Source organism: Papaver somniferum, unplaced genomic scaffold (assembly GCF_003573695.1).
Source record: "Papaver somniferum cultivar HN1 unplaced genomic scaffold, ASM357369v1 unplaced-scaffold_80, whole genome shotgun sequence".
NCBI classification, from domain to species: Eukaryota; Viridiplantae; Streptophyta; class Magnoliopsida; order Ranunculales; family Papaveraceae; genus Papaver; species Papaver somniferum.
Window position 1 is genome coordinate 139,228 of NW_020650971.1, and position 18,111 is coordinate 157,338.

The 18,111-nt window shown below is 34.9% G+C and overlaps 1 protein-coding gene and 1 long non-coding RNA gene across 2 annotated transcripts; both read right to left on the reverse strand.

The window, feature by feature from the left end:
- Positions 1-1,911: 1,911 nt before the first annotated feature.
- Positions 1,912-6,748, reverse strand: LOC113344872 (pentatricopeptide repeat-containing protein At3g22470, mitochondrial-like). The gene is made up of 3 exons (XM_026588767.1): positions 6,689-6,748; positions 6,158-6,300; positions 1,912-2,572 (listed from the first exon to the last, which is right to left on the reverse strand). The coding sequence occupies exons 1-3, from the start codon at positions 6,746-6,748 to the stop codon at positions 1,912-1,914; spliced, it is 864 nt and encodes a 287-aa protein (XP_026444552.1).
- A 6,631-nt stretch (positions 6,749-13,379) lies between these two features.
- On the reverse strand, positions 13,380-17,402 carry LOC113344927. Its single transcript, XR_003357946.1, has 6 exons — positions 17,011-17,402; positions 15,769-15,921; positions 15,479-15,673; positions 15,116-15,317; positions 14,858-15,003; positions 13,380-13,899 (listed from the first exon to the last, which is right to left on the reverse strand). It is a non-coding gene; the product is annotated as an uncharacterized LOC113344927 (long non-coding RNA).
- Between the last annotated feature and the right edge of the window lie 709 nt (positions 17,403-18,111).

Below are 18,111 nucleotides of genomic sequence, written 5' to 3' on the forward strand. Positions count from 1 at the left end.
GTATGAGGAGTTGGTTGCAGAGAGTGAGACTGCTGACCCGGATGAAGATCAACTGGATTGGCTAAGATAGGTGTAGCCAGAGGTGGAGTATAAGGCACAATATGGCTAGGTTGTCGATGTGAATGGCTAACATCATCATAAGGAGGCCTGGGAATAGTCAAAATAGTATCTGGAGAAAAGTTTTGAGATGAATTGGTACCCCTGGAATTATTTTGATAACGCCCTTGTCTGGATGGATAAGTCCTAGAAAAACGGAGAAGGCGATTTTCTATCTTAATAGCTTGCTGCACCGCTTCGACCATAGTAAAAACTGAATGAGTCATACCATTTTGTATTAATCTATTCATCCCCTCAATGAATCTTGCAACTAACTGTTCTTCAGATTCTTTGAGTTGATTTCGTGCCACCAAATTATAAAAATCGGACACATATTCTTCAACAGTGCGTGCCCCTGCTGAATGTTCTGCAATTTGATGAAAAGTTACTGCATAAAGTCTCTAGGTAAGAACTTATCCCTGATCAAAGTTTTCATACGTGTCCAAGTACGTATTTTCGGTTTGTTAGCGTTTCTACGATCATCACAGATCTTATCCCACCAGGCTGCAGCTCCTCCTTTGAGCTTGTAAGTCACAAGTTTGACCTTAGAATCTTCAGGGACTTCCATAAATTCAAAAAAAAGCTTCTACCTCAAAGAACCAATCAGTTAGTTCTTCAATACGAAAATTTCCAGAGAAGTTGGGAATATCAGCTTTTAGCTTATATTCGGGTAAAGAACTGTAAGGGTTGTGACCAGTTTTTAAACGTCGTTCTTCAATCCAATTCTTCTCTAGATCGTTCTCACGTTCATTTTCATCATCACTGTCGAGTGTAGGAGAAACTAGCTTCTTCTTTGAATGACCTATGAACCCTTCATACGGTTTCTTAATGTTTAAAGTACGCAATACATCTTTAGGTACTTCATCATTCTGTAAAAACTGAAGTGTATCCTTTTTAGTTTTGTCTTCTAAGTCTACAAGCTCAGGCATATCCAAATCTATATTTATGTGTTTTGCAACCTTGAAAAGTTGATTCTGCATTGCTTCAAGCTTGTTATCTCTTAACCCTAATTTTTCCTCCATGGACTTTTCAAGAGTTTCAGTAATGTATTTTGCCAAAATCTCGGTATGAGATTTGATGAGAGCTTCGATTGCTGCTAGAGTAACTGGTTGAGCAGTCATTTTTTTTTTTTTTGTGTGTGTACTTAAAAGGAATGAAAAGGTGTTGCGGAAGCGAAGTAAAGGATCAAGTGATAGGATGAAAAACCTAAAACTAAGCGGGTGATCCCAACTAATGTGGAACAAGGTAAAATAAAGCGATACTAGATTGCTATAAGCAAGAAGAGAAGAGAATTCAAGCAAGAAGAGAAAGATAAGTTTTGTGTTTAATAATTTGATTGAGTAATAGATAGATCTTACAAGACTTAATCTAGCCTTTATATAGGCTTGAAGAATAACTAAACTAGTAAACAGAAAACTAAAAGGAAATCTAAAAGAATCCTAAAAATAAGAAAGACTGTAACTAGAAAACCATGGAAGCCAAACCTCTAAGCGGAATCTTCTGGAATTGTAGTATGCCCTGCATCACAGCTCCTAGTGATGAAAACTTCACCCATTTCAGAAAGAGTGCCTTAAACAAACTGTGCAAGAGAACAAATCAAGTAATGTTTTTTTGTAGTCATCCATAGTATTATGAGCTTCAACAAAACAAAACAAAACAAAAAACCATAACACCAAAATGAAAATTACCATAGATGAGTGGGAAGTTGTCCCCTCGATCCCCCCTTTAGTGCATTATGTCTCCATAACACCTTCATCTCCAGAGAAACCAACAGGGTCGTTGGTAACTTCTATCATGGTATACCGAACAAACCTTCTAGGCATACGCCTTTATGTCCTGTTGATCTAGAAACCTTTCTTCATCCAGATTACTACTTGCGCTACTGTTGCTAGTTTCTGACAAGGCAAGAATTTGGTTTGCGAAACAACTGAAATTCTCTAGTTGATCCACCGAAAGTTTGCTCTTTAACAATGAAATTATATCATTGCTGGGAACAAATCCTCTTTCAAGCATTTCGTGAAAAAATTGCTTTGCCTTATGAACCTCTTCTTCATTAATGAAACCTTGAATGGTGATGCAATATGTGATAGCATCAGGCAAGCAACCATTCTTTTCCATTTCAATGATAATTTTCTCAGCCTCAAATGGCATCCCTTTCTTGCATAGGCCATCGATCATTATGGTAAATGTTCTAACATCCGGCATAAAGCTTTTATTACGGAGTTCACAAAATAATTTCCTTGAGCCTACGAGTTCCCCAGCTTTGAACAAACCATCAGTGGCTATATTGTACGTATACAGCTCAGCTTCCAAACCATTCTCCTTCACAAAATACAAAAGTTCGATTGCTTTGTCAAATTCGTGGTTCTTGAAGAGCCCATCCAACAATCCATTACACGTGCTTAGGCTCAATGGTCGTCCACAGGATTTGACATCATTAGAAAACTCTACTGCAGTTCTAATTTTTCCAATCCGGCTGAATACCGACCATGTCCATCATTTTGCACATCATAATCACAGCTGAATGACATTTGTTCTTTGAAACTGAAGTTAATAGATGATTGGATGTATAAATGGATGACAAAGGCTTCACTGAAACCATTTGATCAAAATAACACCTTGCAACATCAAGATTTTTCATCTCCCCAGACTTGCATTAATCCCTTATGAAACGTTCGAATGGGGTTGTTGTTCTTCTTCTTCCTCTTTCTGAACCATTAAATTGTCTGACAAGTATTATTAGGAACAGGGATGATGGTGATAACTGAAGCATGATACTCTTCTGGAGATGAAGTTCATGTAAATTTTCACATTTTTGTTTGGTTTTAGTAGGAACCAAAATACTCCCCCTTCCATGATGTGCCATTTCTTCCTTCCTAGTTTGCTCTGAACTGGTACATAACCAGCAGTCATTGGGTTTGACCCGGGATCCGAGTGGAGGCTTGACTCGACTCATACATCTGACTTGGAAGTGTTTGAGTCGGGTATAATTTTGTGCCTGACTGGCTGGTCAGGCATCTGTCTGGATTCAAAAGCTTTTACTGTTTCGTAACTTTTGAGGCGGATCTAATTAGTCAGATTCCTGACTAAGAGTTACAAAAACTAACAAAGATAAATAGGATTTGGAATGTAAGAACAAAAAACAATTGGAACAACTTAAAAAGGAGAACGCAGAACACTTCATATTTTACTTATTCTTATTCATGTCATTCTAGACAAACTATGAAAGACTTTTTGAACTTTAATCACAATTTCCCTAACCACAATGGCAGCCTGATACTGATTTGTTGCTGTAATCACTGGAAGGATTCTATTCCTTCTTAGTCCCTCTTTTAAAACACCATGTAGTTTAAAAGCATTTAAACAATAAATTAGCAAGCCATCTTCTCTTTATATCCTTCGTGTACTCGCGGACTAGCTACCTGGCTTCGACAGTGAGCAGCCCTCGTGTCTTACGATAACATTAACTAACCTTGCCCATTTGCAATAATTATAGTACCTCAAAATTTGAAATTCCTATTCTCAACATTCAATGGGAAAAATAGATAGTAAAAATTGAAATTCAGTACATCTTCGTTCTTCTATGGTATCAATAACCAACTAAAACTCAATTCAGTTCAGTTCCATATAAGCCAGCAGTATCGGGTCGTTAAGAATGGTATGACAATAACAAGTGAAATGGCAACAAAATTTTACATGAATCAATCAAATAAATCCATAATCACTAATCAGTAATCCATAATCAATAAATGGGAAAACTATATTTGGGTCCTTTTTTGTTGCCGTGCTAATAGTAATTCAGTACATCTTCGTTCTTGTAGACTTTTACAAATGGTACTGATATAAAAAGTTTCATAGCAACAATATTTTATATAAATGAATCAAACAAATCCTTAATCACTAATCCTAAATAGCACTAATTTTGGTTCCTGTGTGCACTGATTAGTAACTAAAAGTCAATTCAGTACCCGATAGTATCATTATTACAAATGGTATGAAAATATCAAGTTTCATGCAATCAAATCACTCTAACCCTTTATCAACATTCAAAGGAAAACTAGATAGTACAAAATTTTGTACCTGTGTGTGCAATTCAATTGGGAATTAGGGTTTCTGTTATAGATGGGTGTATTGTGAAATTGAATCTGATGCTGTCAAGAAGATGGGGTTCAAAAAAAAATCTGTTGATGTTGACGTTAATTGAAACAGGTGCAGGTGGTGATGATGGTATGTGTTGCCTGAGAAGATTGAGCTGGTGTTGGTTAAGAAGATGGACGAGTTATGAGATGGAATTAGTTTGCAGCCGAGAACATATGGAAAAATTGACGTTGTTGTTTGTGTTGGCTGAGAGTTTACAGTGAAGATATGGAATTAGTGTTGTTGCTGAAAGATTATTAGATGAATGCTAGGTTGCAGGTAAAATACCCGGTATCTTGAACAGGTACAGGTACAAGTAGTCAAGAATGGGAACCGGCCACTACCAGGTACAGGTACCGAGTTCCTAAAAAACCCGTACAGTCCATGTGCAGCCCTAAAAGCATCTGAACAATGGAAAATTGAAACTCATAAAGGATATTCCACTAAGGATCGCTTTGAGTAAGGATAACTCATGTGATGGGAGCCAATCCAACGAAGTTCAAGCACATTTTGAAGGGCATAGCTAACTATTATAACAGTGCAAGTATTTCGAGAGATGAAAAAAAAAAGGAAAATTTTTCTCTCCAGGGATTTCCGACAATGATAAGTTTGGAAAAGGGAAGAGAATCCCTGCTAAGAAAACTAAATAGAGTGAATGTAACTTAGCTTGTTGTTTGCTTTTCTAGGTTTTAAATATAGTCTAAGTGAATTTAATTTCGTTTGTTGTTCTCTCTTGTTTTGGGTTTGTGTTAACCCATTTATATAGGCATAAACGCCTTCTTTCTTGTTTCTTTTTTTTCTTTATCAATTATAATAACCTTTTTTAAGTAAAAAAAAGAAAAGTTGCTTAAAGAGCAGTGAACATGTGAGCTAGTATCCATGTATGCCAGTAAAGAACTTTGTGATAATTTGAAAACCTATTTCATTTATCATCACATTCGCTTTTATAGTCTTTGCATTGACTCATAATTTGCTCTTAATTCACTTTCGGGCGAATTATGTACAAAGATTATTTATCTTCATAGGTAAGTATAATTAGAGTTATTTTGAATTTGGGTCATATATTTTGGTTTGTCTTAGTGTTTGAGTCCTAAATTTATCTAATTTAGTTTTTGGACCGTTGACTTGTTAATCAACTTCAAATTTTAGTCAAACAGTTCGGGAAGTTAGATATAATTAATTGTTTGACCAAAATCGCTAGTTAATTTGATCGACTAACGGGTCAACGATCCAAACACTAAATTGAATAAACTTAAGCCACGACTCAGACTTAAAATAACTCTTACAGTTAAACAAGTTAACAGGAAATGATAATTTGCGTTTACCGGTGAACGTTTTTGACATTTCATATGCGTAGCCTCTTACACGGTCCTAACATAGTCGATATGACTTGTTACTGCATTTACGTTTTCAAAATTTCATATTTGCATATGGTATCCTTGAACGACTATCTACATGGTAAGATGGCTGTTAAATCTCTTTCTTTCGTTGACCTCACTCAGTTGGGACTAAGATGATTCCGACTTGGGAATCATATGTAAGCAAGACCCAACTTGGGAAATGTGTAATATAGATAGATAACCCTTGCTAAGACTCAACTCAGCCGCGGAGCATCAAGCATTAGTTAAGAGAATGTTCTCCATTTTGCATCACAAACGCGAGAATGCATGACTGAATCAACACATCCCGAAACAAGGATATAAACCATTGAATCGTTATCATTTAACACTAAGAATTTGGGAATTCTTCAGTCACTGAATAATCCATTTTCGCAGAAGATATGAAACCCCGACTAGCTACCCAAAACATGCAGGTAATTGCACTCAGATCTCGAGCAGAACTATAAGTTCACAGAACATTAGAGGAGTGTCTGAAACAAAATGGTAATGAGAAACGATAAATGGAAATGAAAAACGACATTTACCTAATTCTCATATGTACATCTGGAGCAGACTCTGATGTACAGGGCACAGGAACCATATTGAAATTGTTTGGAAGGCCACTGAACCTTACGGACTCAAATCCTTTGACCTCTGGATCAAAGTCCAACAAAGACTGCATACTTTCCTGAGAAACACAATCTTTTCAATGGCCACCCAGAATCCTATGAAAATATGATAGAGCTGACAATGATCTAATCAACTGAACATTCTTACTTCCATTTCCTCATAGCTAACGACACGCCCAGAATATTACTGTACTTTGTAGATTACCGCTTCCACCAATTCATATGAGAAACATCTATTGATTCTATTCCCCTTCAACCAGTTTTACCTACAACTATTGTTGCAATAATCACTAAATGCAAGCAATTGAACTGAAACTATAATAGAGAAATCAGAAAATCCAAGATTCAGAACAAAGAAACCCACAGAAACAAAAAAAAAGAAAATCGCAGAAGTATTATGGAAGACACATAAGGCCACCAACAGCATGAAAGTTTGAAACAACTTACCGCAAGAATGGAAACAGCCCGTGATCCCGCTGAATCTGCATGGATAAACTCAAGCGACATTGCAAGCTCAGAAAGCAACAAACCATCAGCAGCAAAGCATGTAATCAGTCTATAGCCAAGTCAGATGTGGAGAATACATAATTGAACCGAACCATAGATAAAGATAGAAAATTTATAAAGCCAGTAAGATTATCAAGTATCAATCTTTTACAAAAAAAGATAAGCTTTTTGCACCACCAAACAAATAAAAAAAAAAACCGTCCCATCAGTAGCTAATTAAACATAATGAAAATAAATGCATAACTAAAATAAAAGGTCTTCTTCCATCTCTAAGCTTCTGGTGCATCTTCTAAGGGTAGAAGGCTATCACGAAACACAAACAATCCGTAATTAAACGGATTTCTCAGTTTTGGAAATATACCACTGATGGTAATCTTCTGAAAAGATTTTTCAGTTCGATTATAAAGCCACAACTTTATGAAATCTCTTGAACTCAAGTTATCATCAAATGGAACCGGGTCTTGTATTATCAACTTCTTAGTCTCTTCAATTTCATTAACAGAGAGACAACGCCCTTCACTCCAAGTAAAAGGAAGACATATTGTTTCCTCCTTCCAGACTGTAGACATGTTTGCTCTCTTCGTGCAATCATCATTTGAAATCCACAGTTTTAGACATTTACCTTCTACTGTTCTGTTTGCTAAAGCGATATGTCCATCAATTTGTACCAAATTTTCAGTCAGAATTGAAGTATGTCCCCCAAAAGATTCCATGATAAAACTAGGTATCTCAATATAGTTGTTACCGTTCCGCCTGTAGATTGAACCATTTGCATAAACAGCTTCTCTATACACTGAAACTGGTGGTATTTCATCAATTCGTCTCCATTGTTTCTCACCCACTGTGAAAACCTCGGAAAAGTATTTTACATCCCCATGACTATAATCAGAGAAAATTTCTTTTGAAAGCTCCCACACACAAAGAACTTTATGCTTACGAGTAAGGGGATCAAATCCAAACCCAATACTTGGAATCATGATAGTATCACTGGGTTGTAGTGGAAGAGAGGTGAAAATAGATGGTGTTTTTTGTCTTGTACTCAAGTTATAAATACGGGTGTTATAATTCGTTGGATCGAACAAGCAGAACAAGCCATTCAAGGGCTCTAGCATATCACTTTCGTCCCATTTAATTGAATCTACTAGAAAAGCTTCACCACCACTTTCAAAGCCAGATTTTGTTGAGAAGACGTTGATTGAACTATAACCATCAACAGCAACGAGAATTTGAGGTTTTCTTTTTACTTGATAAAGATGTAAATCTATGAATGAAGGGTTAGAGATAAGAGAATTCCAAGTTCTACAAACAGATTGGAATGTGAGAAGAGTTTTAGCAGGAACATGGCTGAGTATATGATTTATTATTTCCTGGATTTTAATTTTCCTTGTCTGATCCTGCAAAATAGATGGAATATTTTCAACTTCAAAGAAAACACATTTTAAGGAAAAATAAATAAATTCTCTTAATTACCAAGAATCATTAAATATGGTATTGAAGTAAAAAAATAATCCTGATATCAAGGAAAGTTGAATAACTAAATAGATGAAGGCACAAAATATAGAAAATAAATGCAAAAATATATATTGCTATAAATGGAACAGGAAGATTAATTAGTACTTTGTATTTCTGTAGATAATATCGAATGGTATGCTTTCTCTTCATGTCTTTGCATACAAGTCGTAGGTTAGCAACAGTTTCAATTGGAACATTTTTCATGATAGTCTCAGCCACCTCTGCATAGATGAAAATAGTACCCAAAGGCTGTTGCGTTGCCAATCTCTCCGCCTTAAGCTGTGCCTGTCTTTTCTGAAAAAAAAATTCAATTATAAACAGCTTGAATTCAGAAATAAAGAAAGTCTTCTGCTGGGTGGCATTTTCAAATTGAATGTCCAAAAAAAAAAAAGCTGAATTTACGTTCACTTACTTCATCTTGTATACTCTGGTGGTCATCTACCAATCTCTGTAAAATATAGTGAATTAACAATTGCGTACAAGGACAACATTCAAGGGTGGGAAAACAAAAATGAAATTAAAAAAAATTATGGTAGAAAATATAAATACATTACCTTGTGTCGTAACTTGTAGCGCATATATAGTCGTAGATAATCATTATCGTAGAAATTCCAGCATGAACACCATAACTGGTTAACAGATTTAACTGGTAGTTTATTGGCAATGATTTGGACAACATTAGTTTGTTCAAATATTTTCAGAAGCGTTGTATCGTCTCCCTAAAATTGATGAGCAAGGAGTCAAATCAATCATCATCATAAGATCATAAACCCAAAAAATTAACGCATTCAATTGAAGAAAAATAATAAATGAAGAAAGTGAAAAGCAATTTACCCCCATTCTTTAAGGCGGCGGTGTTTGGATTTTCACTTCTCCTTCTTCTTCTCTCTCTGTGACAGGTAACAAGAGATAGGGATATAAACACTCACTAAGAAGATAAGATACACGCGTCACTTTTTTTGTGGGTGATATCTTTTTAGTTTTCCTTTTCTACCCTTATGCCTTGTTTGTATTTAATCTCTTTTTAGTCAAAACTATTAAGAGCTTCGATTAATTTACCTCTCTCTCTGTCCCATTTAACAAATTTCTAATTAAGAGCTTTAATCCTTTTACTGTCAATTAATTTTCCTCTCTCCGTCCCATTTAACAATTTTTTTTTCATTTCATTAGTATAGAAGAATTAGTGTGTTGGTAAGAGAAAACTCAATTCATTTTTTGAATTTCTAATGTCTCATAGATTTTTATCTCAATAAAAAAATTTATAAGCTTTATTAACTGGTTTTAGCATAAGAATGAAAAGGAGGAACTTTACAAATTCATACATCCAAAGATCACATCTGTATAAGGAAGAGGATTCCGAAATCAATCTATTATACAATACTTCCTCACAGAGAGAAGGAAAAAAAAAACCTCCAGAGAATGCTGCAATCTTGTCATCAGATACCACGGACAGGTCTCCAACACTTGCGGATATCAAATGCTCGTCATGACTTACATGTGCATATTTGAGTTCTCGTGAATAGACAAAGTCAATTTTTCATAATAGGTAATAGTTTTTCGAAGATGATTGAACAGGTCGGCCGAACCTTGGCCAATCGCTGCAAGTCCAGCTGAGTGTCGATTCAAATTACATAGAAAAAAGAAAGTGAAACTACAAATGAAAAAAAAAATGGGATACTTAGACTTTGGGTCCCAACTTTGATTTGGGTCCTAGAAAGTTTGAAATTAGAGTTTGGATCCTAGGATTTAGGTCGACTGTCTTGAGCATTCAAAAAAGGGTTAAATAACTGAAATTACTAACCGTAACATAACATTTCCATTATTTACTAACTATATCCCCATCTTCTTCTCTTGTTTTCTGACGTTAATTACCACTATTTTTCTCTTTCTGTTAATTTCTTGTTGATTGTGTTATAAGTTTATAATCGATAGGTAACCCATATTGATTTGCTTTCTATACCAAGATATATCTTGAAAGTAGATGTTCACGATTCAAAATAAAGATCTTGGGTTGTAAAATTCTGAAGAAAATCTTAACTTCATTGTATGTCTGATAGATACAAACTATGTAACAGATTATGTGTATTGATTTGTTGATTTCATACAAAGTTGATTAATTCAAAACACACTGTATTAACTTTTCTTCTGTGAATTGATAGTTTTGTGGCCTACTTCTACGATATCATCATTATATTCATTGCATAATCGTTTCGATATTTTGGTTTACCAAAACCAGTGCATACAATATCACGAGGAATGCAATATGAACCATTTGTCTCCCACAAACTAGCAAATTAATACGCAAATCCAAAAAGATCATATTAGCACATATATAATAAAATAATATTATCAATTAAAATGAATTACGAGAACAAGATACAATCTTCTCATTATCGTATCATGCAAATAGAAAGTTGAAAACATTTTTCATCTACATCGAAACCTTAAGTCTCCCTTATTTATCTATGTAAAAACTTTGCAATTTGTTGCATAGAAATCCTATGCTGGTTTACATTAGTCTCCTTTTGAAATTTCAACACAAAAATTAAATTAGAAAACAACCGGCATTTTATAATACACATCAAACACAGTAGACTTGATTTAAGATGTAGATAAAGAAGATTACCTCAGTTAGTACGAGATTCATCGAATACTCTGCATAATCTAAGTTTCCTGACATTTCACACCATATGTTATGGTGAATGCCAAACATCTTGTCGTATGTTCGTGATACTGTAATATTAAACAACCCATAATTTTCTCAAATTTCTGTGTAGGGTTTAGAGAATAAAATCATAATCTCCACCGGATATGTTCATTCTAGAACGGTATAAACATATTCTTTAATAACAACTAATAATCTACAATTTTACATTCCTAACTTTCCAAAATTCCAAACAGACTACTTGAAATCTAAGCATAAAAAAAGAAGCATTCATGATCAAACCTTTAGTCAAATTTCACCAAATGTTATTTCTTGAATTTAAGGAAAAATCATACATCTAGAACATAAGACTCACTCATAATCAATTTCATGAATCGTGAAGAAAAGAGCTACCAAAAACACCATACTTATCTCGAAAATGGATGAATTAACATAAGTATTGAATATTCCTGACATAGACAAAAGCATAACAAATAAACTTTATATTGGAATACATAATGATTTTCGGTCCATTATAATGAAGCTACCTACATAAAATAATAAATTGACATTATAATAAAGAAACAATATTGATGATTATATGAATTATATCAAACTAAACCTAGTTCTTATACATATACAGACAGAAATGAATTTTCTAACATACTTTGAACATTTTTAAATAAAAACTTGTTCTCATGATTGGATGTATATACTCTGACACAAATGTATTAAAAACACGTAGCTACTAAATATTCATTATAAGGAAAAATATATTTACCCAAACTTAGAAAAGAGTTTAAAGATAAGATATCTATAGAAAAAAGATTTGGAAGTATGTCTTTGTTTGGATTGCAAAAAAGCTGACACATGATCACTTAGATTATCCTCAACCATAGTTAAATTTTTGGTCGACAATATGACCAAAAAAAAGTGTATTTTTAGGAAGAGGTGAAGTGGAGATATTTTTTCTTTTTGTTAATTATCAGTGGAATTTGGTTAGCAAGTGATGTTTTGACGATATCATTGTTGTGTATGTGCCTGGGTTGGATTTGGATGTTGTGTATACGCTCATCCATGCAAGGTCTTGTAATCTTTCAATGAGGTAAAAGATTTTGTTTTTAGGGACGGACTAAGTAATGTGACTTGACATTCGTTTTTTCTTTGTATAAAATTCTAATACAAATATATCTACTTTCAATTCATAGAGTAAGGGATAAAAACACCAAGTATATTCAATTCATATAGAAAAAAAGACCTCTTAATTACTAACAACAATTAAAAAGTCCAGAAAAAAAATAGTACCCAAAGGCTGAAAATAGTACCCAAAGGCTGTTGTGTTGCCAATCTCTCCGCCTTAAGTTGTGCCTGTCTTTTCTGAAAAGAGAATTCAATTATGAACAGCTTGAATCCAGAAATAAAGAAAGTCTTCTGCTGGGTGGCATTTTCAAATTGAATGTTCAAAAAAGAAAAAAGCCCAATTTACATTCACTTACTTTATCTTGTATACTCTGGTGGTTATCTACCAATCTCCGTAAAATATAGTGAATTAATAATTGCGTACAAGGACAACATTCAAGGGTGGGAAAACAAAAATGAAATAAAAAAAAATTATGGTAGAAAATATAAATAAATTACCTTGTTTCGTAACTTGTAGCGCACATATAGTCGTAGATAATCATTATCGTAGAAATTCCAGCATGAACACCATAACTGGTTACAGATTTAACTGGTAGTTTATTGGCAATGATTTGGACAACATTAGTTTGTTCAAATATTTTCAGAAGCGTTGTATCGTCTCCCTAAAATTGATGAGCAAGGAGTCAAATCAATCATCATCATAAGATCATAAACCCCAAAAAGTTAATGCATTCAATTGAAGAAAAATAATAAATGAAGAAAGTGAAAAGCAATTTACCCCCATTCTTTAAGGCGGCGGTGTTTGGATTTTCACTTCTCCTTCTTCTTCTCTCTGTGACTAGTAACAAGAGATAGGGATATGAACACCCGCTAAGAAGATAAGATACACGCGTCACTTTTTTGGTGGGTGATATCTTTTTAGTTTCCCTTTTATGCCCTTATGCCTTGTTTGTATTTACCATCTTTTATCTTCTTTTTAGTCAAAACTATTAAGAGGTTCGATTAATTTACCCCTCTCTCTCTCCCATTTAACAAATTTTTAATTAAGAGCTTTAATCCTTTTACTGTCAATTAATTTACCTCTCTCTGTCCCATTTAACAATTTTTTTTTCATTTCATTAGTATAGAAGAATTAGTGTGATGGCAAGAGAAAACTCAATTCATTTTTTGAATTTCTAATGTCTCAATAAAAAAATTTATAAGCTTTGTTAACTGGTTTTAGCATAAGAATGAAAAGGAGGAACTTTACAAATTCATACATCCAAAGATCACATCTGTATAAGGAAGAGGATTCCGAAATCAATCTATTATACAGTACTTCCTCACGGAGAGAAGGAAAAAAAAACCTCCAGAGAATGCTGCAATCTTGCTATCAGATACCACGGACAGGTCTCCAACACTTGAGGATATCAAATGCTCGTCATGACTTACATGTATCAGCGCCTTCACAGCATTCCAAATCCATGCCCAGACGCAACAATGAGACGGGCAAAACCCCACTTGTGAATCGGTCTCCACTGATAATATCTGACAGAAAACAATTATGACTCGGACAGTTTGTCAACCAAAGATAGGCCCTGACGAAGTGTACATACATAGGTTGGAGTGTAAGATTCCCGTACACCCAAAGAACCCAAGTCAGATCCCAGTTAGGACTCCTTGGAAAAGAAAAATAAAGATTAAACTCATTGACTTTGATATGGGTGTGCATGTGTGTGCAGTTTTAATATTATAAATTAAGCAAGAAAAGCGCAGATCAGGAACTCACAGGATTGCAGTACATCATGTATAAAAGGGGATTTGAAGTTAAATCGAGCCAATCAACTTGGTGCTGACTAAAGACAGCAATACGAACCTGAAGAATACAAATTACTCATTAGATCAGAGTATATGTAGATCACTATTAAAGGAACATTCAAATGGAATGGATCAGAAGTTATGCATTCAGGTAAGTTAAGGCTACAGGAATAGCAAAAAATATCATTTACTAGCTCATATAATCAACTAAGAGCCAACTGTTTTTAAGCACAGGAAAACACAGCTAATTAAGCTAATAAACTCAAACAGTTCGACCAAGCCTAAAGGGTTTCGTAAAGCCTAAAGCTAATAACTCACACACTTGTCTGTAAGGCCAGCTTCTCAAAAATCCAACACAGTCCAACCAGGGAAAAGTTATCATTAAACATTACTATATTTTCTAACTACTACCCCTAACTCCCTCAGGGTTCTCTAATAATGAGATGGAGCGACAATAGGAGCACCTGTCTATCATCTGGTGTTGGGAACTCAAACTTCAAGATATATTGGTAAAATTAGCCGCGTTCATTTATTTTCCTCCTAGCTTAATTTTCTTTATTATTACTGTTTCAATCTTCTGTGGATTGATTTCCTTCACTAATTTCCCTATTTCTCTCCAATTTCTTCTTCTTTCCTAGATCCAAACAGGCAAACACAAAATTCTACCAATAAGAAAGATAATGACACTGCTTCTTTTTATTTTCTGGTGGTTGATTCGCTTTCTTCCCATCTTACACCCTTGCTTGTATTATACTGCTTAACATTTTTTTATTTTATTTTTAAGCAAAATTATTACTCCAATTAAGATAAAAAGGGTTAAGCAGGCTAAAATGTTAATGGAAAAATGTGAAAATCTATACATGATTTGATGAGACCAAACAGCTTGCTTGATGCTAAAGTTAAAGCTAAAGAAATTACATAGAAAGACAACGAAACTTGACTTCAGATAAAACCATTCAAGTAATTGAGGATCTTTAAAAGGCTACCAAAAAGCATGAAAGATTGAGAGAACTGACCGCAAGAATGGAAGCTGCCCGTGATTCCGCTGAATCTGCATCAATGAACTCCGTTTATATACTTGATCAAGCTTTTGTGAAACATCAACTTTGTTCATCTCCTCAGCGGTTTTCTTTTCTGCTGCGGTCTTGAACTCAAAATCTCTCTTCAAAACCAAAACGAGATCAGGAGTATTACTCATTTGATGGGAAAATGATCCTACAATAACAAGCGCATTACTTCAAACTTGAAAGCCAAAATATAAGTTACTGGCGGACCTGAAGTGCTGTTAGACGAGCTTCTTACATCCGGAGTTGAAATCTCTCAGCACACGCATTAAGAACAGATTGCATAACTAATGTATCATCACGAAAAACTTCTTGCTCCACGTTTTCTTAGGAATACCATCTATGGCATGCATTGACATATACCTGAGGCTGAAGAGGAAGTGGCTCCTTGTACCATTTCGTCCGAGCCGACCTGCGTGAGAGCATATCAGTAAACAGACCTGATCAAAAAACACCTAGACCACAAGCCAGAGGTGAATCCTTTCCATGATACAATCGCATATTTGATAAATAATATAAACTAAGCAAAAACACAAGCCTCGGAGGGACAAAGATAGTGATAATTCAAATTACCATAATGCCTCCCAAAAGAGAGTGTGACTGGACCATCCTGAATGAGTTCACGACCTCTAATTGAAACACTAAAGCTCTCCATATGGATATCTTCCACAAAAGCTAGACCATTGACGTCGTTAACGTGGTTTACACACACAACTGCATCCCTTCTTTAGTTGCTTTCATTTCCGACAAATGTATCAGATATTGTGTCTGTGCGGTGAAAGAGGAAAACACAAAATGGAAATCATAACTAACTCCTACACTGTTAAATTAACCAGTATTTGATCTAAATGCCTCCGTCTTACCTCCTCTTTGCCGCTCATCCTTACTCTTTTTCCTTTGAACCTTTGGCGCATCATGTTCAGTCAAGGTAGGACCTTCCTGAAGCCCCTCAGGTTGTTACTTTGGAACTGCATCCTGGTCCATTCCATCAAACATCCGCAAGGGTATGGCAAGACCTATATTTGAGAACAAATCATTCAATAGTCTCCTAGTACAATAAAATAACGTGCAAGTCACTCCAAAGACAGTCCTAAACATAACATAGCAAGCAAATTGGTTGTACATATCATACTGGTTGACATCCAGTGGCAGTGAAAGATAAAATTAAAGTCGATTTCCCCACATTTAAAGGTATATTTTCATGGCCAAAGGATCAAATTCCTTCACAGAGCTAAGAAATTAACACAACACTCGTTTGAAGTTCATATCCTCTTAAAGAGAAATACATCTACTACAGTAAATTGCACAATTGCCTACAATAGCTTTAGAGCTTATATCAGCGTTTAGCTACTTTTGAAACAGCCTGTTAATGTGCAAATAGGTGTTGAAGCTGCATTAGCATTCCTAAAGTATATGTCCTTCTCCTTTAAGATTCGGAGAATAAATGCCAAAAGTGCTAATCAAAAATATGCAACACCGAAAACGTTATTTTTGCTCTACCAGAGGAAAATTACATAACTGGTTAAGCTGAAAGATGAAATACTTTCACAAAGCTAAGGACTCGTTGAGCTTATAGATTAAAACATCTTCACGGAATCACAAAGCTAAGGAAAATCAATCTCATTTACTATTTCCAAAGTTAGGGAATTGGTAGATCATTATGGTAGCATCTGAATAGAAAACAGGCTCAAGAAACTAATTCGCAGAAAAATTGCAAACACAAATTCTATCATTTTCAGAGACAAACTCCCACCCTACAACCAAGAACCACTATTTGAAAGTTTTGGAATGAATTCAAAGATTCAACAACCCTTTCATCTTAAAGACCAATCCATCGAATTTTCAGTGACAATTGCTACTTCAGAGCATGAAACATTCTTGAACCCTGATTGTGAAAGCCTAAATCTTATTTCCCCATTGCAAGCAAATAGAGAGCTCCCACTAGCAGGATAACACACATCTCCACCTAACTATTCTACTTGTTCTTATCAGTGCAAGTTACAATAAGAACTTCCAACAAACACCTGAACTGCATTTTCATGGTGGAATCTTATAAGCAAATTCAGGAGCAATTAAAAGAAAATTAAGGGTTTCATTTGGTTTACCTCTTCATACTTCTGAGTCATATCAGGTCTTAAAACATCCATAGTTTTATCATATTGTCTCAAACCAAGTGGACATTGAGGTTCTTATTTCTCTTCAGTAGCTCCTAAAATACCACCAGATGATGGTGTTTCATCATCTTCTCCAACACCTCCTTCAAAAAATGAACTTGAAAATTCTGAAGTTCAATCCTAAACTGATAAATTCTCATGGGTTCTTCTCAGAATCTCATCTCTGTTTAAATTACAAGATGTGTTTTGAAAGAAAACTTAAGGAGTGAATGACACGAGGGATGAAGAAGAAGTAGATACTAGATAGAAGTTTGGCTGATGAGAAGGAAATGGAAGCTAGTGAAAGTGTTGATGTTGCCATTGAATGGCATCAAAGGGTTTAAAGCTTCACTGGATTTTTTTTTTAGAAGTGAGAAAATGAAGAAAAAGAAGAAGACGACTAGCAAGTTGTAGCCATGGATGGATGAGCTGTGAGATGTTTACACCCGAACTTCATTTTTCCTTACACCGGGTAGAAGGGTGAAACTGCCAACAAAAAAGCAATAGGACGTTTACACCCAACCTTTATTTTTTCTCACACTTCACTTACCCCGGGTAAAGAAAGTGAAATTACCAAAAATATTTACTTGTGGTAAAATTTTCGTTTGGAGTCAGATTTGAACAAATAATGCATCAATACGATGCATATGGTTTATACTACTTTCCTATTGTGTATCTTTGTAGAAAAGTAATCATATCTACTTGCATCCAAACGAAGTCCGAGTAATAAAGAAAAAAACAGTCAAATAAATAAATAAATGAGCTCAGCGGAAGGATAATAAAATCACCAAAAATTGATGCCAAAGATAGTCCGCACCCTAACTCATAAGAGCAAAACCAGTGGGAGTTCTCAAATGTGCATATTTGATGATTCTCGTGGATAGACAAAGTCAAATTTTCATAATAGGTAATAGTTTTTCGAAGATGATTGAACAGGTCGGCCGAACCTTGGCCAATCGCTGCAAGTCCAGCTGAGTGTCGATTCAAATTACATAGAAAAAAGAAAGTGAAACTACAAATTTAAAAAAAAATGAGATACTTAGACTTTGGGTC

Excerpts from the sequence above, each read along its gene's own strand:
- LOC113344872 (XM_026588767.1), bottom strand. The coding sequence starts at position 6,748 with ATGTCGCTTGAGTTTATCCATGCAGATTCAGCGGGATCACGGGCTGTT. Across the intron at positions 6,301-6,688 it reads GGGCTGTTTCCATTCTTGCG|GAAAGTATGCAGTCTTTGTT; the intron begins GTAAGTTGTTTC and ends TGTGTTTCTCAG. Across the intron at positions 2,573-6,157 it reads GATGTACATATGAGAATTAG|CCGGATTGGAAAAATTAGAA; the intron begins GTAAATGTCGTT and ends GTCGGTATTCAG.